Source organism: Hoplias malabaricus, chromosome 1 (genome assembly GCF_029633855.1).
Source record: "Hoplias malabaricus isolate fHopMal1 chromosome 1, fHopMal1.hap1, whole genome shotgun sequence".
Taxonomy (NCBI): Eukaryota; Metazoa; Chordata; class Actinopteri; order Characiformes; family Erythrinidae; genus Hoplias; species Hoplias malabaricus.
In genome coordinates this window covers 17,258,756-17,280,725 of record NC_089800.1, presented here as the reverse complement: position 1 = coordinate 17,280,725, position 21,970 = coordinate 17,258,756, and the positions used below count along the sequence as shown (strand labels likewise).

Genomic DNA, 21,970 nt, shown 5'->3' with positions numbered 1-21,970 from the left:
GGATTGACGAGCGGCTGAGCCAATGGCGAAGCTCTAATGTTTTCCGAGCGGATATGAGAGTGCAGGGGCTTCGAGAGGATCGGACAGCCGAGGGAGGGAGGCGGAGGGTCGGGTTCAGAGGCGGTTATCAACGCTTTGAACGTTGGGCTCCGGAATCTCTTCGCTTTTGTTTCGAGCTTGGCTTTCTGCTCGTTTTTCACAACCAGCCGTCTCATGAAATCCTTCCGGAGGCGACTGGTTTGCTGAGAGAGAGCTATATTGTTTCCTGCTGTGTTATTTTTTACATTTTTATATCTCCCCCAGCTTTTCTTTGTAACTTCCAGCCGAGAAGCGAGGAAGGGAAAGAAGGGAAGATGCCCCTGGCGCAACTAGCTGACCCTTGGCGAAAGATGGCCATTGGGAGCGCAACGAGTGAGGTAAGTCACGAAGTAAGTTACTCCTCCACTTTCCTGAAGCGTTAGACTCTATTTTAAGGGGGTACTTTTATTAGAAATCCGTGTCTATGCTTAGTGCAGACTGCCTTACTCTCGGTGCCTGTCCCCAAGCCCTGTCAGATATTTCTGTATTCTATGTGTAATGTGTATGTGCCTGGAACCAGAAGGCAACGGAGGTAGGTAGTGTCCTTACAAAATAAATTAAGACGCATGAACGAATTAATAATGCGTGGGAAGAATTTAATAATTGGGCATTTATTAACAAGCCACGGAAACAACTTATGTAGTATCTGGGTCTAGGTATTTAAATATCTCGCTCCTATGCCTTATTTTGTCGTCCCCAAGTATTATCATATATTGTACCCACACCTTATTAAGTTGTTCCCATGCGTTATTAAGTTGTTGGAATGTAGGTCTAATAGCAGTGGCGTGGACGCAGGTTTGTAGTCGGGTAACGTCGTGTTACTGACGAACTTCTTAGCCCCCAAGTCTAAGGGGGCGTTTTTGAAGTTCTTGTTGTGGGTAAACACCTCGCTTCTGTTGGGATTCATGACTCCAGTTATCTTCAGTCTCTTTAGTCTCAGGTGTAGCGTCATGGCATCAGTGAATCACACAGAAAACTGATTCATGCGCCCCTGTGTTACTGTGTGAACCATTGACAATGACATTCGCACTTAGTAATGTCTGTAGCACTGAAGACAATGGACAAACCTAGACACCTTTTCTGTTTATTATCTTTTATTATTCTCTTCTGAGGTTCTTAGATATAACACTACAATTACATGATACATTTCCAAATGTCTTTTTTCTTTATCCCTTAGAATTACACACTGTCTATACACAATTACACACTGCCTACACATACACACATATATACACACACGCAAACTCCTCTCTTATTGGCCACACTCTATTTTACCTCACTGCACTGAAACAATCCAAAAAGGTCACTGTTGTATAAATCGCCTAAACTACAGACAACTTGCTGTTGTGGCTGAATGCAGTCAAATCCTCAGCTGCGACACCAAGGTTAAACCCTTCCCAGAAGGGAGAGGGCTGTCACTGCAAGCAGAGATGGCCAGACTCTGTAAATAAACCTAATTGCAAAATAAGTGTTGTTATCTGCAAATTTCTGGACACATCTGGCCAGTTTCCCAGACCCTTATTAAGCCTAAAAGAATTTCCATTGATGATTCCCTCATGACACTGCAGTTCAGTTCGAGAGAGGAGGACATTTACATTAGGTAAAGAGGTGCAATTAAATAGCTAGAGCATACCGCTTCGTTTTCAGTTTGTCATGGTTGACGTGACAGAGGGAAATGAGAGGCTGTTGAACATGCTGTTTGTGGTTGTTGTAAAGCAGTAATAAGCCATCTATGATGATCTGTTTACCTACATCGAGGGCAGTGACGTGTCTGGTGATAACTGACTTGTTTCGTTCGTGTGGAGTATTAGTCTACAACAAACAAATATTAAAACAAAAGATATTGAATCAGATGTGTTTAATAAAACCTCATGTCTTATCTTTTCAAATTGTTAACATGGTCCCGTCAGCCTGATTATAAAATGATCACATCTGTCAGAGCCAGATGTCACTTGCATCAAGTAGAAATGTAGCACATGATTGTGTTGAGATAACTGCAACAATTTTGGAAATACAGTATTTTTATTCCTAAATACCACACACTTTCAAAAAATTGATGGTTCTTCAAGGCTTCATTAGTGAAGGCTGTGGTTCTGTATAGAACCAACAACACTAATGACGATTTACATGCCTAATAGATACTTTGCATCATGAAAATGTTCTTCAGATGTATGTAAAATGTATTGTAAATGGCTATGTACAAAACTGAAAGTGCTTCTATGTAGTGCAAAAATGATTCTTACTGTTATAAGCTTTACATTGTACCAATAGCAAAAGGCTTTTTGATGTTGTATAGAGCTCTTTTCAAGAAGGTGCTACATAGAACCATATCAAATATATTTTACATTTCATTTAAATAATAATAATAATAACAACATTATTAAGACCCTGTTGGTAGCCAGTTCTATTCATTCATTCATTCATTGTCTGTAACTTATCCAGTTCAGGGTCACGGTAGGTCCGGAGCCCATCCAGAATCATTGAGCACAATGCAGAAACACACCCTGGCCTTCACAGGGCAACATTCACTCACACATTCACACCTATGAGCACTTTTGAGTCACCAATCCACCTACCAACATGTGTTTTTGGAGCATGGAAGTAAACCGGAGCACCCGGAGGAAACCCACGCAGACACAGGGAGAACACACCACACTCCTCACAGACAGTCACCCGGAGGAAACCCACGCAGACACAGGGAGAACACACCACACTCCTCACAGACAGTCACCCGGAGGAAACCCATGCAGACACAGGGAGAACACACCACACTCCTCACAGACAGTCACCCGGAGGAAACCCATGCACACACAGGGAGAACACACCACATTCCTCAAAGACAGTCACCCGGAGGAAACCCACGCGGACACAGGGAGAACACACCACACTCTTCACAGACAGTCACCCGGAGGAAACCCACGCGGACACAGGGAGAACAGACCACACTCTTCACAGATAGTCACCCGGAGGAAACCCACACGGACACAGGGAGAATACACCACACTTTTCACAGACAGTCACCCGGAGGAAACCCACGCAGACACAGAGAGAACACACCGCATTCCTCACAGACAGTCACCCAGAGGAAACCCATGCAGACACAGAGAGAACACACCACACTCCTCACAGACAGTCACCCAGAGGAAACCCATGCAGACACGGGGAGAACACACCACATTCCTCACAGACAGTCACCCAGAGGAAACCCATGCAGACACAGGGAGAACACACCAAATTCCTCACAGACAGTCACCCAGAGGAAACCCATGCAGACACAGGGAGAACACACCACATTCCTCACAGACAGTCACCCGGAGGAAACCCATGCAGACACAGGGAGAACACACCACATTCCTCATAGACAGTCACCCAGAGGAAACCCATGCAGACACAGGGAGAACACACCACACTCCTCACAGACAGTCACTTGGAGGAAACCCACACAGACACAGGGAGAACACACCACACTCCTCACAGACAGTCACCCGGAGGAAACCCACACAGACACAGGGAGAACACACCACACTCCTCACAGACAGTCACTCGGAGGAAACCCACACAGACACAGGGAGAACACACCACACTCCTCACAGACAGTCACCCAGAGGAAACCCATGCAGACACAGGGAGAACACACCACACTCCTCACAGACAGTCACCCAGAGGAAACCCATGCAGACACAGGGAGAACACACCACACTCCTCACAGACAGTCACTCGGAGGAAACCCACACAGACACAGGGAGAACACACCACACTCCTCACAGACAGTCACCCGGAGGAAACCCACGCAGACACAGGGAGAACACACCACACTCCTCACAGACAGTCACCCGGAGGAAACCCACGCAGACACAGGGAGAACACACCACACTCCTCACAGACAGTCACCTGGAGCGGGACTTGAACCCACAACCTCCAGGTCCCTGGAGCTGTGTGACTGCAACTGTTTAAGTCTTTTAAAAAATAAGTATAATAGTAGTGCTGATGCCTTGTATTTAAAATGATCTCACATTACATCATATGGTTTGTTATTGTACTACTATGCTGGTGCATATCTCATAATATGAGGCACTTGCCAATTTCCAGCTATAATTGCAATGTTAGAATATTAAACACTCCTGATGTCTAATTTGATACTTTATAATATATTTCCAAATTGGGCAGATGTCCTTCTGTAGCGGTAAGAGAATAGCGTGGGAAGCCCGTGTGTGTGTGTGTGGTGTCTGTGCAGTAGGGAGTGATTTGCAGTGAGTGCTTATGGCCGAGGCGGTCAGCAGATGGAGAGGGTCATCAGTCAGTCTGCTGGTGATGCAGTGACAGAGGCTTGTGTGAGGCTCCGCCCAATTTAATGGACTCTTTAATGCCCAGAGGGAGTTTGTGTGATCCGAACAATGCACTTTTCCAAAGTTATTTCCATGACCTGGAGGTTTTCCCGGGACTGGAATAAAGAGATACAAAGTCTTTACTAGCCCTTCTCCAGCTGAAATTCAGAATTCACTTCAGTATGATACTGTACTTCCTGAAAATGGGCCTCGTTAATGTTTAAAAGCACTGCTTGGTCATTACAACAGTTAAATCAGGCTTTGCTTTGAGTTCAGACAGAATTTCCTGGAGCTCAGACTCAAAACATGATGCTATATGTTATGTCAAATGGGTCAAAGGTGTCATTGGTGGAGCTTGGACAGAAAATCCTTAAACGTTCTTTGGGTTCAGACCAAAATCCCAGGCCTGATTCAGGCTCTACTTCATGCTTTTGTTCATGGTTTCCTAATATTAGTACCTTATTACTAGGTCTATATAAGGAAAACTTTAGATGGGAAGCGCCACTTGGAACTGGCTTGTAACTCAGGGACTCACTCACTCATACGCTCACTCGTTCACCTTTAACAAAACTGCACAACAAGGGACACTGTCTGGTGCCTCGCATCAATGGCTCTGTGTGTCCACGTTTGTATCTCAGTGCATTAAAACTAACTAAAGCATTCCTTTCAACCGCAGTCTGCTACTATTTTACTGGTGAAGATGTGAAGGCCTGTCATTTGTGGGTTGCTCTGCTGTTATATTTCTTCGGAAGTGTGTTATGCTCGAGTGAGTGGGTGAGTAAATGAGTAGGAGACGTTTTATTTTGTGTATTTTTACCTTCGGCTCTTTGTGACCGCAGGATACCCACACTGTCCCGGAGGATTCTTTAGGAGAAGATGATAACCTGCTCTGTCCAGTAAGTCACTATTTACTCTCTGTTTGATGTCTTTGTTTCCCTTTCTGTCTTTTCTTCACTTTCTCTCTCTCTCTCTCTCTCTCTCTCTCTCTCACACTCCCACATTTCTCAGTGCTCCATTTCTAATGTCATCAAGTCAGACTTTGAGCAATTTGGAAAAAAAAATGGGTGGGCTCCAGACCCACTGCGATCACCATAGCAATGAAGCAGCTACAGAAGATGAAAGAATTAATGAATGAAAAAAGGATAAGTTGATAAATGGAAGTTATTGATCACAGAGTCCCCTCTGACAGAGGTTGTATTGATCTGGCGGGAGCTCAGGAAGGCTTGGTTGGACATGGACAGGCCCCGGAGTCATCCATACCTCCGCTCTGATACAGACCGGACAGTCAGGTGGTGATTATCTGAGTCAGGGTGTGTCTGTATTCACACGGACGAATGCGCAGCTGCAGTGACGAGGGCTGTCTGTGTTAATTGTATTTAAAAGTCCACTGATTATTTTGCTGATTAAGCTAATGGTTTAAAAGAAGGTATAATACAAATAAACAGAGCATTAATAATCTGTGCATTGATTCTGCAGTGGATAAATACTTAAAAACTTGGAAGCTTTGAACAGCTTCAAAATGTGGGGGAAATGCAGAGTAAATGTCCATCTGGGGTTTGTTCGTTAGAATTATGCAAATTGCGCTGATCTAATTTGTCAAATGTCCAGTCGAGTATTTTGTACGTAGTGGTTCTTTTAGAAAACTGACCACAAACCTGGGATCAAGTTTACAGTCTCTGTTTTTGACGCTGTAAATGAGTTTAAGAGAATAATTGTGATTCACATAATAATCAGCTCTATTGCAGGAGTGCAGCAGAGCAGGTGGCAGGTTAAATATTAATGTGAGGCAGATCAACATCAAACACATGTGTGTAGACACACATTACTCTTGTAAAATCTCTCTCTTTCTCTTTCTCTCTCTCTTTCTTTTTCTCTCTTTCTCTTTCTCTCTCTTTCTCTTTCTCTCTCTCTCTCTCTCTTTCTCTCTCTCTCTTTCTCTCTCTTTCTCTTTCTCTCTCTTTCTCTTTCTCTCTCTTTCTCTTTCTCTCTCTCTTTCTCTCTCTCTCTGTCGCTCTCTCTCTCTCTCTTTCTCTCTCTCTCTTTCTCTTTCTCTCTCTCTCTCTCTTTCTCTCTCTCTCTTTCTCTTTCTCTCTCTCTCTCTCTCTCTCTCTCTCTCTCTCTCTCTCTCTCTCTCTCTCTCTGTTCCCCAGTCTTGCTGAAAGGCATTGATTTTTAAATGCAGGGGAGATGGGCCTATAGATCTTTAGAGGAAAGCTGGGATGTCATTAGAAATGTCTCTAGAGTGTTTGTTTTCTTTTCTGAAAGTGTATACCCACCCATCCACACACATACACACACACACACACACACAGAGGATATTTGTTGGTCAGAAGAAGGTCAGACCAGCGGTAGATAGTGGGCTCTCTTGCTGACCTCTAACTTCAGTCTGAATAGACCGGGGCTAATCTAGGACTGTGTCACAGAAGCCATTTCAACCCTTTTCCCCATTGGACTGACATCTATTTTTAAAGTGTGTGTCTGTGTGTGGGTTTATTTATTTATTAATTTATTTATTTAACACGTTTCAGGACATAACTGTCCTGACTTAGTGAGAAATTCAGCAAAACAGGGGCGAAGAGGACAGTAAAGCACTTTTAACTTTGTACAAAAGGCTCTGTTTAATTGTGAAAGAGATTGAAAGCTCAGAATTTGAGGGTGTGTGCATGGGTACTTTGCAAAATGTTTTCTTAGCACGTGTTTTGGAGCAGTGTGTGAGGGGGCATACATTAAGGTGAGTTAATGTGTGTTAATAAGTGAGCGAGTGTGTTAGTGGAGTGGAGTTAAGTGGCCTTAGATCAGGTCACTCTTGCTTTTTTTGTCACGTCTCATCTCAGTGAAGTCTTGGTGTGTGTGTGTGTGTGTGTGTGTGTGTGTGTGTTCGATGTTCACTGGCCCTCTGTGTATTGCAGCAGAGCGTGTTGTCTGCACCTGGGACCGTTACCTAACTTCATTAAGAGTCTGGTTCATGTGCTTTAGCAGATGTTACTTGTTTGTTTAAAGCGATGGTTTGCCCAGCAATATCTTTTTGTACAGTTTACTCCTTTAAATCTAATGTAATCAATCAGACAACACCTGTCTGGTGACTATAATTTCCTTCTTTGGTTTGGTAGTGGAGCTCCTGCAAGGCGAATGTAGCTACGGTTTAATGGAAAACCATATTAGAGTCGTGTGTGTGTGTGTGTGTGTGTGTGTGTGTGTGTGTGTGTGTGTGTGGACCTTATTTCTCTAGTTTTGTCAATGAGCTGCATGATAAATGTGAGCTCTGTGGCACCCTCTGCTGTGGACTGTAGTCAGACAATGCAAGGCTGTGTCAGTTGGATAGAGATGATGAAATAAATATTATTAATCAGCACGAGGCTGCTATTCATCAGGCCACTGTTGATAATTGAAAGTCTTATCAAGAGGTCTCCCAGCACGTATCAAGGTTGTACATCACGACATCATTAAAATAAAACCGGCCATTTTTATCCAAGTCAAAGTAAATCAGAAAGCTCAGTGTGGCGCTCTTCTAACACCATCCACCGCAGGAATGTGATAACTCCCTGACACGGCCCATTCCTCCACTCACTTTGTAATGCCATGAATGGGATCAAATGTCCGATGGCTGAAGCAAGTAGTGATTTGAAATATGCCAAAACGTTTATTGTCTGGAGTCAAGACTGGAGTTGAAAGGGTGGCCGTTGTCTGTCTCAGTGACATTTGACTGTTCACTGGGGTTTTTTTTTTGTTTTGTTTTCTGGCAGCACCATCACATTTTGACTGTTTAATAGAAGTTGGCGTCTAATCTCTTAAGTGCTCTGGCCATTTCCTACTGCCCATTGATTGTCATACAGTTTCCATAGAGCATAAGCCCTGCTGATCTGTTGATTATCACTGCTCCACTGCCTCCTAGTGTCATGGAGGTGTATGTAATAGTTGTATAAAATATCAGCATTCTGTAATTAAAGCATCCTTACTTCTACCAATGCCCGCGCTTGCTCTCGCCGAGATATCGGGGTGTGTTTGTTTGTATGTCCCATTCACCATCCACGTGTGTGTCCAGGGCATGCATGTCCTCCATAAGTTTAGCTGTGTGTATCACATGTTAGTTGTGTGTTAATGGTTGGCTCTGTCTCTAGATCTCTCTGGCAGATGGTATTTAATCTTCCACGGCCATCTGGACCAACTCTCTCACATCTTTAACACCCACTCATATCTCTCTCTCTCTCTCTCACACACACACACACACACACACTTTTCCTGTCCCTCTCTGTCTCTCCCGTTACACACTCTTTCTGTCTCTAATCCTGATCTCTCTGTCTTTTGTCCTCTCTCTGTCTCTCTCTCTCTCCCTCACACACACATCATTTCTCACACTCTCTGTCTCTCTTTCTCACACAATCTCTCTCTTGTACACTCTCTCTCTCTCACTCACACACACATGCACACACACACGCACACTCTTTCTCTGTCTCCTTGTCACACACTCTTTCCGTCTCTATCCCTCTCTCTCCTTCTTTCTCTGTCTCAGTCTCTCACTCTCTCATACACAACCTCTCACACTGTCTCTATCCTTCTCTCTCTCTCTCTCACTTACACGCTTTCTCTGTCTCTATCCCACTATTTGTGTTTCGTTCTCTCTTTGTCCATCTCGCTCTCTCTCCCTCTCTCTCTCTTTCTGTCTGTCTGTCTTTCACTCTTTCTCAGTCTGTATCCCTCTCTCTCTCTCTCTCTCTCTCTCTCTCTCTCTCTCTCTCTCTCAGGTGTCAGTGAGAGTGGTGAAGCTTCACACACACTGCTTCACGTTAGCAGTGACTCATCCTCACAGTCTTAGGAAGATTATTTCACTGCTGTTTTGGTCCATAGTCAAAGCTTTATTTTCAAATCACCTCTGGTTTGAATTCATAAAATCTTGAGCACACTTGATTGGACGACACATTGCTGAGACACTTGGATATAATTACACATTGTCTTCTACCAATAAGAATGCAGTCTGTCTTGCTCCCTCACTGGAGAGTAAAATGGCCTACCAGCATAACCAACAGCTACCAGAACTTTTCTTTTTAAACCATACTGTGCTTTTAGCTTGGTCTTTGTGGAAAAGTACTTGAAAAGACTGTAATACTGTAAATCTGTTTCTGCTTTACTTTAAAGGATATGTGTTAGAATCCTTTTCCTCAAGGATCAAACACCAAAGCAGTGTTCTCCCTGTTTAAACAGCCCCAGTCAGAACGGCCGGTTTCAGCACCTGTTCCTTTAAACAATAATGAGCTGCTGTTCACCCCGACCTGAGCACACAGCTGTGAGGAGCAAGCAGCTGGTGAGGTTGGGTTGGTACAGTGGTAACACCATTGACTCCCATGTGGGAGACCTGGGTTCGATTCCAGGTCTCAGCAAGCAGTCTATGCTACACCGATAAGAGTCCTTGGGCAAGACTCCTAACACGGCATTGGCCTATGTGTAATACCAATTGTCTTGTACGTTGCTCTGGATGAGAGCGTCTGCCAAAATGCCATAAATGTAAGCAGCAGAAGCTCCAATTTGTAGCCATTTTAACTCGGTTCTCTTTCTTCTCCGTTCTCATTTTTTCTCTCTTTTTACTCAGTGCCCTTATTTCTCCGTGCTCGTTGTGTCTTTCCCATAAACACCGTGACTGGAGAGACTCAGACAAGGAGGTGAGACAATTCTGAAGTGTATATCCTTCATTTTGTCCAGTGGATTTGGAATAAGGCAGCCCACAAAAACTACACTGGGTTGTTATTTCACAGCGTGTATGTCAGGGTGCTCCAGATCCCCAAATGATTGTGTATATGCAGTGAACACATCTTTTTCTTATTCTTTTTATTTTTTCGGCATGAAATGATCCCTTTAAGTTGAAGGCTTCATGTCTTACTCCTGGTCTTGCTGCGTATTTCAGAGCAATGCCCTATTGTCTGTTACTACACAGTGTAATAGACCGGGGTGTTGAAGTGTACTGGCACATCTTGTGCTGAAAATAATCTGGAACCTCTGTGTTCTGGCAGATGAGTGCCATCAAATGAAAGAAAGTAATTCACAGCCTGCACATTTCTTGTTCTGATCTAAAACAAGGACATTTCAGATGCGGCAGTGTGTCTGTCTGAGGTAAAAGGGAGGAAGTGGAACCCTGGGGCTTGGAGGCTGCAAACTCAACACTTAACTATCACATCTTAGTGTTTGTGATCTTAGGTGCGGGAATTAAAGGGGGAGGTGTGGACATTTTAAGCAGCCGGTGATGTGCAGTGACTGGTATGGTATTTCTTGAGATTTCTTTGGGATAATTTATGGTAAATAGAGCCTGTGATGACGTGCTGTAATATCATTTCTCTAGGTGGGAAGCTCCGTGCTAGCTGATGAGGTTGTGTTTTGGTTAAAATAGCAGAACTGTGCAGATAGTGTTCTCCGCCAAGAATGCTGGGCTGTGCAGAGGTGTTATACGTGTGTATCATAGTGTGTACACTGTGTATATAGTACTGTATATAGTATTTGTTTCTAGCCATTTGGACTGTGTCTGCTGGTCCTTCCTCTTCCCAGAGGTCCTCTCTTCAATCAGTCAAAGGCCAAATGATCTCCTGCCATATGCTGCCAAAAATCCCTAATAGCTTCCACATAGGTAGTGTGTGGAAGAGCCCATATGCTCCAAGCTCCTGTGGCCATTTTAAAGGGTTAGAGGATCACATCAACTGTAATGAGTTCATTGATGGAGTTGCCATTGGGAAGCGCCACCCTAATAAACATGGCTCTTCTACTAGAGATCGATATTGTATTTTATGGCTGCCCTTTCTCGGTGGTCTCTGTTCAGACTGCAGTCGGGGGAACATACCTTTCTCAGATAAAAATCTCTTTCCATTTCTAAAATGCTGCAGCTGGTCGTGTTCGAATTTTTCTTAAATTAATATCGACTTAATGTCGAGAAGTCAACGAAATTGCACTGCAGTGTGTGTTGCTGCCACACAGCTCCAGGGTCATGGGGATTTATATCATGATATAATTCTTAATTATGGTCGACGCGATATAATTCTGAAATCGATATGAACAGTAAAAAAAATCCACCGATAAACGTCCAAGAACAAACAAGGAAGTGCTGAACTGATGACAGTGCCCTGCAATGACCGTCAGTCAGTGACAGATGTTGTAAATTTTTAAATACAAAACAATATTGTAATATTGAAATGTATTTTAAAAAATCATCTCATTGTTATTGGGATATTTTATATTGCGATATATACTGATATTGAATTATTGTCCAGCCCTTGTTTCTACACACAAATTCTTACAAAAATAAATAAATAAGTGTGTGTGTGTGTGTGTGTGTGTGTGTGTGTGTGTGTGTGTTGAGAGTGGGCGATGCCCTGTGATGAGCTGGTACCCTGTGCAGGGTGTGTTCCATGCGGATGTCAAAAGTAGGGATGGCACTGGCACATGGCCTACACACTCCTGTATTAACCTACTGACTAACACTGTTGTGAATAAAGCCATTCACACAACGTTCCAGTGTGAGGACACTAAGGCTCCCTCTTCAAACGTCCCACGCTCCCGGGACACAAAGCGCTGTGTCGGCTGTGTGTGAGGCAGAGAGAGCAGGTGTGTGTGTGTGTACTGAAGCTAAGACAGCCTCCAGACCCCGTGCTAGTTAACCTCTCTTCTTTGTTCTACACTGAATAGGAGTGGGAGTTCTCCTCTGATTCCACTGTTGATTCACTCTCTCGTTCCCCTGTTCAGGCTTTGCTGTTCTTGTCTGACCCGCTCTTGATGGAACCTGAGCAGACATTTTGGGCTTTAACGTTAAAACAAAGGTTTTGGGGTTTAACTGAGCCTAAGACCAGCATGGGCTAGATATTCTATGTTTTCAGATTACCTTGGTGAGAGTTTGTGGTCATTTAGCCCAAATGCATATTTCCAATGGCGCAAAGCATATGACCCTTTTAATTTTTTTACATTTGTCCTATTTACTTTCAGAAAGTGAGTGGATAGGGCATATGCAATCCACCTACCAATGTGTGTTTTTGTACTGTGGAAAACCGGAGCACCCGGAGGAAACCCACGCGACACAGGGAGAACACACCAACTCCTCACAGACAGTCACCCGGAGCAGGAATCAAACCCACAACCTCCAGGTCCCTGGAGCTGTGTGACTGCAGCACTACCTGCTGCGCCACCGTGCCGCCCTGTGTATTTATTCTGTTTATAATTTTGAGATTTAGGTATTCATCGTTTTGGATAAACGTGGCAATAAAGGCAGCCCTCCACTCCACAATCATTCAGCCTTGTCAACATAAAAGTCTTGAATGAAGCCTAAAACAACCGAACACGTAACAACAACCTACTTACAACAAAGCATGGCAAAGCAACAGTTAATATGGTCAGCTTCACACCTCTAAGAAGCTCTGGTTTATTTGTGTACACTCCGTGCTCTTAGTGGCACTGAGTATGCATGAGTTAGCAAATAACTCAGCGAGCGGAGCAATGCTGGGAGCCAAAGTGCAGTTTTAATTTTACAGCGGGCGCTGAGAGCTGAGTTTCTGAACAATAGGGCTGGCTCTAAGTATTCAGGTATTCAGATATTTGTTCATTGGGTATGTATTCCGTTTCTAATTTTGAGATTTGGATATTTTTGGATAAATGAGATTAAACTGGTGAAACTGGGTATACTCTGTGCCCTTAGTTAGCGAGCTAGTCCACAGGTTAGAGAGCGTAGCAAGCAAAGCCACGGCCTGGAGAGAGGGATATTACAGCAGGGGTCAGAAGCAGATTTGGTTAATGGCAAAAATATACACCACCCCACTCTCTGAGTATTTGAATATTCGCTGAAGCTCTGAAGCCCAAAAAACAGCTCTAGTAGAAATTAAGGATGCACATATACAGCTATAATGAGCACCCTGGTTTAATTAACACTTAAATAAATAAAGCTTTAAGGCTATGGATTTAGCTTAAAGGATTCCAAACAGGAATAATCTTACAAACCTCTAAAGGTCATGGCAGGGAAAGTGAGAGTGTCTGAAGCAATGCTAACTTTAAAACCTTATGTAGTTCCATGCTGCTTCTCTCTCCCCTCTCTCTATACACTGCTTACTTTCTGGCTGATTGGTCTCAACCAGTTTGGGGAGGCCGATGTATATAACATCCTGTAACTTAAAGATATTTGTTTGCGTTGATAGTCAGTGATTTTGTCATGCTAAAATGACTATCAATAACTAAAGTATTTTCCCTACATTTTCCACACAATGAGATAAAAGTCTACCCCATCAGTTTGTCTTGGGCAACCTAAGTCATAAATATGGGCTCTCCAATCATAACGCTGGACCTGTGTTTATGGAGCAAAACAGACACAACAAGAAAGGGAACAGAGCAAAAACTGCTAAAATGCAGAGCTTCTGCTGTGCTCTCAGGTGAACAGCAAGAGGCTCGTTATCATTTAAAGATACAGTCGCTGCTGACAGGGGGAGAACACTGCTGTGGTGTTGGATCATTGTGGTATTTTGACTAAAGAATTTCACCTCCTTTATGGAGGGAAAAGAGAGCACCTCTTTATTTTTGAATTGGCAGGACGTTAGAGTGAGAAATAGAGTAAAACTGCAGGAAAGCAAATGGAGATCTAGAAGATGGAGCACTGCGGAGAGGAAGTGAGCAGTGGAGGTATATTACAGCCTCTTTCAAGCCAATAAAACAATGTCAAAACAGAAAATGGACTGGAATGATGTAGCATTAATCTCTTCCTCTGCCTCCACTAATTCAAACGTCTCCTGTACCTGCACTACTTGTACGTCTCCGTACAGCAGGGTCATAAAACCCCTCTCTGTTAGAAGGCAGTGGCTTAGTGCCATAACAGAGGATAATTGCAGAGTGGCTCCTATGAGGCTCTTGATAAGGAGGGGCTGAGAATTTACAGAGCAGCAGAGAGCCCTGAGATGGACCGGGGAGATGCTGCCGTTTGTGTGGGCTCTGTCTGGGCCCTGTCAGGATGAGTAAGTGCTGTCCTCTGTGTGTTAATGAAGGGCACGCTTGCTGGAACACCACCAATCATCTAAAAGGCACAATCACAACTCCTGCAGGAGACTGGTGCTAACGCCACTCTCAGTTTAGGACTCTTCAGATCACGGGGGGATCTGCTCTTGTGACTACAGCTATATGTGTAGATCAGGGTGGGATTCAGGGGTGTTCATCTCTAACCTCATAACAAGCTCTTTGCATTACAGTAATATATATATATATATTTATTCACTTGTCCATACACGTGAGCTTGTGTGTCATTTAAAAAGAAAGAATTCAGCCAAAAGATGTTGAGTAGCTACCTATTTTATTTTGTTATGTATTTGACTGGCTAACTATGTTTCATACAGCATATTCAAGTCTTGGTTGGTACAGTGGCACTGCAGCCTTAGGGCCCTAGCGAGTCACTGTTGGTGAGGGGTTTGGTGTGCTCTCCCTGTGTCTGCATGGGCTTCCTCCCACTGTCCAAATCGCATGTTGGTAGGTGGATTGATGGTGTGAAACTGTCCACAAGTGTGAGCGTGAGTGACTGGGTGAGTGTGTGAAACTGTCCACAAGTGTGAGTGTGAGTGACTGGGTGAGTGTGTGAAACTGTCCACAGGAGTGAGTGTGTGAAACATTCCACAGGAGTGTGTGAGTGACTGGGTGAGTGTGTGAAACTGTCCACAGGAGTGAGTGTGTGAAACATTCCACAGGAGTGTGTGAGTGACTGGGTGAGTGTGTGAAACTGTCCACAGGAGTGAGTGTGTGAAACATTCCACAGGAGTGTGTGAGTGACTGGGTGAGTGTGTGAAACTGTCCACAGGTGTGAGTGTGTGAGTGACTGGGTGAGTGTGTGAAACTGTCCACAGGTGTGAGTGTGTGAGTGACTGGGTGAGTGTGTGAAACTGTCCTCAAGTGTGTGTATTTGAGTGATTGGGTGAGGGTGTGAAACTGTCCACTGGGGTGTATGTGTATGTGTATGTGTGTGTGTGTGCGCGAGTGACTTGGTGAGAGTGTGTGAGTGAAACAGTGTTTTCCAATATGGCTCTGTCTAAGATGTTAAAATGGCTGTTCTCTCTCTCTCTGGAGTGCAACATTTCAGAGACGAGGCAGTTGTACAGTCATCTCCGGACGGACGCGTGGACACATTTTGACACCCCTAGCATGGCCGATAATTTCCTCTGTATGACAAATGTTCTGAGTAAGCCCTGGCGTGGTTCCCTGCTGGAGTGGGGGATTGTGGGTAAGGTAGGGCTGATGTTTTTCCACATTTTCAGTGCAGTGTTAGGGGACGTTCTTGGCGCCATGCCCTGTGTGTGTGAGGAGGATTTGGGAGGCGGTGTGAGGTCGGCTGTCGTGTCGGGTTGTTAGGGTGATGTAATGCCTTCTTCGGGGCGCCAAACTTCCTGAGTGCTCTCTAAGAACCAAGAGCTGCTGGAGAACTCCCTGCTCTATCAGTCGTTCCGGAAGTGTACTGAGCTGTTCCAACAAATAGCGCCACACCTTTTGAACTCTAGGTCCTCCCAGCTCACAGAGGAATGTGGAAAAGCCTGCGTTGGAGAATTTGTCACATTTACATGTGACTGGCCAGAGGTTTTATTTTTAAATCATAGAAGATGTCATTTCATATAATTCAGCTCAACACCTGCTGCATAAAATAGATGCGTTCAGTTACAAGGTGAAGTTTTGTTCATTTCTATATGTGACTTTAAAGTATACTGTACGGTAATGAGGGCCTGGATGCAGTTAAGAACATTTTAGGGATGGAATATGTCCAGGAGATTTTTGTCTTAGTGTTTGTTAGCTGTCATTTAGTACCAGTGCAAAAATAAAAAAAAGCAATATTTGGCCACTAGACATGTAGTCTTTGATATATGGAGAAATGTGTCAGTCTGATTTGGTCTTCATCAATAAGTGTTATGAGCTACACATTCAGATCTCTCACTCTTGACCCAGATCCTGCTGTTTGACTTTGTGGATCAGCATCACTGTCTCTGTGTGTTTGTGTGTGTTGAGAGATTGAGAGAAAAAGATGGCGAAAGAGAGGGAATCTCTCCTACAGTCCTGCTGAGGCGTGTAGAGATCTGGTTCTGTCCATTCAGCACAATCACATTGAGCAGGAAGTGCACCTCCGCTTCAGGCAAACTGACAGGAAACCATGAGAAGCAAATGGTCTCACACACACACACACTCAGAATAGTGTAGAATGTAATGGCCATTAAAGACTCACTATATCATTATAATGTAGTCTGTTTTCACCTTGACACAAAAGTTAGCAACCTGCGCTGAACTGTGATTCATCATCACTGTGAAACAATTTCCCTGCTTTAAGGAGGTGATCAGCCAAGATGTTTGCTTTTTGCAGCATAGAAGAGCCTTCGGGTCTAAGTGACTGGCTGGCTGATCAACCGACTGACTGACTGATTCATTGAACACCTGATTCACTGACCAACTAACTGACTGATTCATTGACCGATTGACTGAATCTTTGACCAACTGATTGACTGATTCACTGATTGACTGACTGATTGATTTACTGACTGACTGACCAACTGATTCAGTAACCGAATGATGGACTGATTCACCGAACAACTGACTGAATGACTGATTCCTTGACCGACTGACTGACTGATTCATTGACTGACTGATTCACTGACCAACTGACTTACTGATTTATTGACCGATTCACTGACCGACTGACTGACTGATTCATTGACCGACTGACTGACTGATTCACTGACCGGCTGAAAGGTTTCATAGCACCAGTGCAGCAGGCAGAGCAGGTAGAGTGAGGTTTTAATGCACCTGAGAGCAGTTAAACAAACCAAGGCTTGTCTGATCTTGTTTAGATTCTGTATAGAGCTACAAAGTTAATTTGGGCGTTGCCTCTGTGAATCTAAAGGCATTTGTTTCCCCATAGAGAAATATGCTGACATACACCATGCCAAATATAGACATAACATTGACTACAGTATAAGGACATGACTTTCCACAGTTTTGTATACAGATCAGTAGATGACCCGGCCCCAGAAACAACATAAGCAAAGAGATTACAGAGCAAAGAACACAGTATGAGTCAGGTGTGTGATAATGTAGAAATGCAGTTCGTTTACACTGTGCTAATATAGGGCTTTAACCCTACATTACATGTTAGCTCTCTTAGCCTGGTCCCAAAACATGACACAAACGGTTTGGTGGTCCAGAGCAGAACGACTTGGATCTGAAACATGCCCCTTTTCTGTAAAGGTCAGGCAGATTCCACTGCACCGTGTCCATAATGAACCAGGGTCAAAAGGCCCTGTGGGTGGGTGTATGTGAAGTAGTGGAAACCTTTGACAAACATGGGGGAGATGCTGTGACTGGACAGCTGTGCCTCTTCCTGTGCAGATGTTGCCAGGGGAACAAGGACAGGACATAGTCTAATCGTGGCGCTGACCAGCAGCTCCAGGCCTTTCCTGGGCAGGCCCTTCCTCTGCTTTTCTTTGTCCTCGACTTTTTCTTTCTGTGTGGATGCATGTGCATGGCTGTAAAGGCTCCTGCCGGGTTTCTGTCTCGCCGTCCATTCTTTACCGTCTCAGATGAGCAGCCGAAACACCGGGCCGATAGCATGAGGACATGAAGATGCTGAAGATGTTTCCAATGCGCATCAGGCATAGATTCGCACAGGTAGGACAGCTGGAGCGGAACCTCTATAAACTTAACTAAAGAGTGTCCATGTCTGTCAGTAGACCACTTCACGTGTAGGCAGTGTCTGTGCAAATATCCTGTAATCTGAGCAAATTGTTTAAACGCAGCATCAGATGAGTTTTCCTTGTGAAACACCTGCAACTTTATTTCTTACCTGCATTATCAAGAACAATGTCTTAAATTTTAAATGGGGATTTTGAGCTTCTCTAAGAGAGTTAGACCAATCAGAGGCAAATAAACACTGCTGTGTACATGATGATAATCATAGACTGTATGACACTCCATGCTCAGTGCACAAAATTAACACCAGATTTGATTGATCCTTAAGTCACAATTACTATATTCATCAGAAAAAAAAAGATATTTTAGATACAGAATTAGTGCAGTAAAAATATAACAAAAATGTCTTATCTTCAGAAATGTACATGTTCCGTGAGCAGATTAGAAGAGCAAGTGTTTGTTTCCCAATTTGCCCTTGAAACTCTCAGTTAACAGTTGTGTTCAAATGCATCAGCAGGTTCAGTTAAATCAGCTTCTGGATGATGATTAAAAGTAATACTAGGCTTCGCTGAGGAATTCAGGACTAAATAAATACTTATTTCATGAATGTTATTTGTACGTATTCAAATATTAGTGTTTGTTTTGTTGACTGATTGAAAACAGTAATGTATGGCTTAACACTTATATTCACGAACAACTAATACCAATATTAACCCACTTACATAAACCACTGCTATATATTTTAAATAAATACCAGCATGAATTAGCGGTGTGCTAATGGCTGTGTGAGGCCATATATAGCTTGTGTAGTCAAGCTATGCATTTAAAGAGTTAATGCCCCAATCTGTTTGTAAATGTGTGACCAAGTTTCTGTTGGACGGAGGGACAATGTGTTTTCTTTGTGAGAGGTCATTTGATGGGAACCAGGGGGGAAATAGCATAGGCAGCAGGGCACTGAGTTCAGAGGCTATCGCCCCCCTCCTCTGTGGCACGTTGTTTCTGCTGGACTCTGTCAGCTGATGTCTGAGGTCACAGAACCACATCAGATGGATTTCACGTTCATTTTATAAGATGACTGGCATGAAATACATGAGCTTTGCCCTGTTTTTCTCTCCTTTGCTCTTGGTCTTGTTTGTCTGTATCTGCTTACTGTATCTAGACATGTCCGGACATGAACCTTTTGTCATTCCTTCTGTTCTTAGCCATGCCATTCCTTCTGATCGCAGCTGGGGTTATGACGGAACAGCAACATAAGTAATGATGATTACTTCATTTGATCACCAAGTTTCCAAACACTGAAGTTTCTCACTGAAATAGCCTCAAGCATCAGAACAAACAACAGTGTGTTCACTTTTATCCTCGGATGGGCTTGTGTGTGTGTGTGTGTGTGTGTGTGTGTGCTGTGCTCATTGCTCAGTAATTAGGAGCAGTTCTCTCTCTGTCCTACAGCAGTCTATTGAGTGTTGATGGAGCGCAGAGTGAAGTTCCTAATGAATAGAACTGAGCTTCAGAGAGCAAAATGGACAGACAGTGACAAATCAGTGTACGAGCACAGAAGGATGAGAAACAATGCCCCCTCTGTGTGTGTGTGTGTGTGTGTGTGTGTGTGTGTTAGTGCTTGTGATGTACCATGAGGCTACAATGCCCATCATACTAAAGATAGCTGAAGTGCCACGTGAGTCAAACCTGAAAAGCCAGAACATCCTGAAAACACATGATTTTTAAAATCTATTTTATCAAACGGCACGATTGTTTGTTACTAAAATTACTTTTGAATGCAATTTTAAATCTAAAGTATAAATAAAAAAGTTCTGTTTAATAACATAGTTTTGCTTCTTTTATGAGGTGAGTGGAGGGGGATATGGAAGCTTTCTGGTGAAAACAGATCCAAAATCCTCACACTTTAGGCAGACCTGGGTCACTCTGAGTCCACAGCATGCAGAGAGGTTGTGTAACTGCGAGCAGTGTGAACTTTCAGTAGCGATAAAAACTGTACACCTTCCTATAGTGTGACAAACTTATACAGTGTGAATTATGGCGGGATGTTAGGGGGATAATACATGTAGAAATATGGGGCAAGTTTTTGGACCAAATGTTCTCTAAACCCTTTAAACCAACACTGTATTGCACTTCTTTTAAATGGCCCCCAGGCTTCCACTTCACTTTCTCTAATCGAAGATTAAGCCAAATTGCATTGATTCCAATCACAGAATCCCAGAAGTAGTTTCCATTCTGACCATACTCAGAACTATAGCCACAGGTTTTCCATCTCATTAGCCAATTACATGCTTCTCTGCATATTCGTGGTTTTACACAACCACTGTTTTACTAAAGGATCCTTGAGGAACCACTGTAGTGGGATGTAATATTTGAGTGGAGTAGTGATCAGAGAGAGGAGCTGAAGTGTGTTGACAGATATTTTGCAGGCTTTTCAAAATACTTCAGTAAAAATTGGGGAATAAAAAAGGGGAACTGTGAGTGACGTGTAAAGAACCCACATTCACTTCTCAGCTGAATAAAGAAGATATTTCATCTCACTTATTACACACTAATGGACTATTAGTCAGTCCTGCTGCTGAGATGTTGTCACACTCTCTGACAGAAGCAGGGTCATGCTTTTTCGTTTGTTATGCGTGCGTGTGTCATCTGAGTGACTTTTCCACCCACGGCTGACAGTGAAGAATGGTGAAGATGCCTTTCAATCCTGAGTCATGTGTTTCTCACCCCCTTCTCTAGGATCGTTGTGCGTACACGCCTTAAAGTTCAGAGGGTCAAGGAAACTAGTGTGAGGAACAAGTTTAAGCCTCAAACTTGTTTAATCTCTTCAATCAGCTTCAACTCTTCATCTTCAGATTTTCCACATTTCTTTCCTTATGATAACAATGTGTCATTCATGGGATCACAGTGTGCCCTATCAGAAAAAATGGAATATACAGCATATTTCTTGATTTTGGTCGATGCGATATAATTCCGATATTGATGTGAACAGTATAAAGTCCACTGAAAAACTTCCAAGAACTAATGAGAAACATGACATCACCATCAAACCTATAAACCTATTGGCTTTGTCAATATTGATATTTAAAAAAATGTTTTAATTGAGTGCGCTAATGTCACATCCTGGCCCAGTCCTGTCTGTGTTCCCCACCATGTGCTCATGTAACACATAGCCCTGTTTGTTTTTGTCCCTGTCTCCGCCCTTGTTCCACCCTAGCTTCACCTTAGTCCTGCCTCTGTCCCGTTATTGTCTCCAGGTGTTCCTCGTTTGTCTTGTCCTTATATATTCCCTTTGTTTCAGCGCTCCCTTGTCTGGTGTTGTGTGCGTAGATATGTGTTTCACAGGCTTTCTGTCCACACATGTCTACCCCGGTTCATGGCTTTTCCCTGTCCGTCCTTGTTTAGCTCTGTTCAGTTAGTTTTGTCTTTATTACCTGTGTTTATTTTGATTCTGTCTGTGTCAAATAAAATTCCTTGCATTTACGTCCGTCTTCTCCCTGTGCAGCCGTGACAGCTAAATTGACGACAGCGCTGTAAAATGACCATCACTCAGTGACAAATGTTGTAAAAAATGTAAAGTAATATTGAAATGTGTTTAAAAATATCATATAATTGTTATTGAAATTTTATATTTTGTGATATATATTGATTTTGAATTATTGTCCAACCCCAGTTATATTATATTATGTTGATATCACGGGGGGGTGGCATGGTTGCGCAGCAGGGAGTGGGTTGTGGGTTAAAGTCCCGCTCCGGGTGACTGTCTGTGAGGAGTGTGGTGTGTTCTCCCAGTGTCTGCGTGGGTTTCCTCCGGGTGACTGTCTGTGAGGAGTGTGGTGTGTTCTCCCAGTGTCTACGCGGGTTTCCTCCGGGTGACTGTCTGTGAGGAGTGTGGTGTGTTCTCCCAGTGTCTG

The 21,970-nt window shown here is 43.5% G+C and overlaps 1 protein-coding gene across 3 annotated transcripts in view; it reads left to right on the top strand.

Moving 5' to 3' along the window:
• The first annotated feature begins 88 nt into the window (after positions 1–88).
• Positions 89–21,970, top strand: part of rps6ka3b (ribosomal protein S6 kinase, polypeptide 3b) — a 47,637-nt gene continuing 25,755 nt past the window's right edge. The window contains exons 1-2 of one of the 3 annotated variants that reach the window (XM_066662316.1): positions 89–416; positions 5,243–5,299. In XM_066662316.1, the coding sequence (XP_066518413.1) occupies positions 354–416; positions 5,243–5,299 (120 nt within the window). In that variant the 5' untranslated portion in view covers positions 89–353. Of the gene's footprint in view, positions 429–5,242; positions 5,300–17,905; positions 18,039–21,970 lie in introns of those variants that run through there. The other 2 variants (XM_066662174.1, XM_066662379.1) reach the window with 2 other exon arrangements.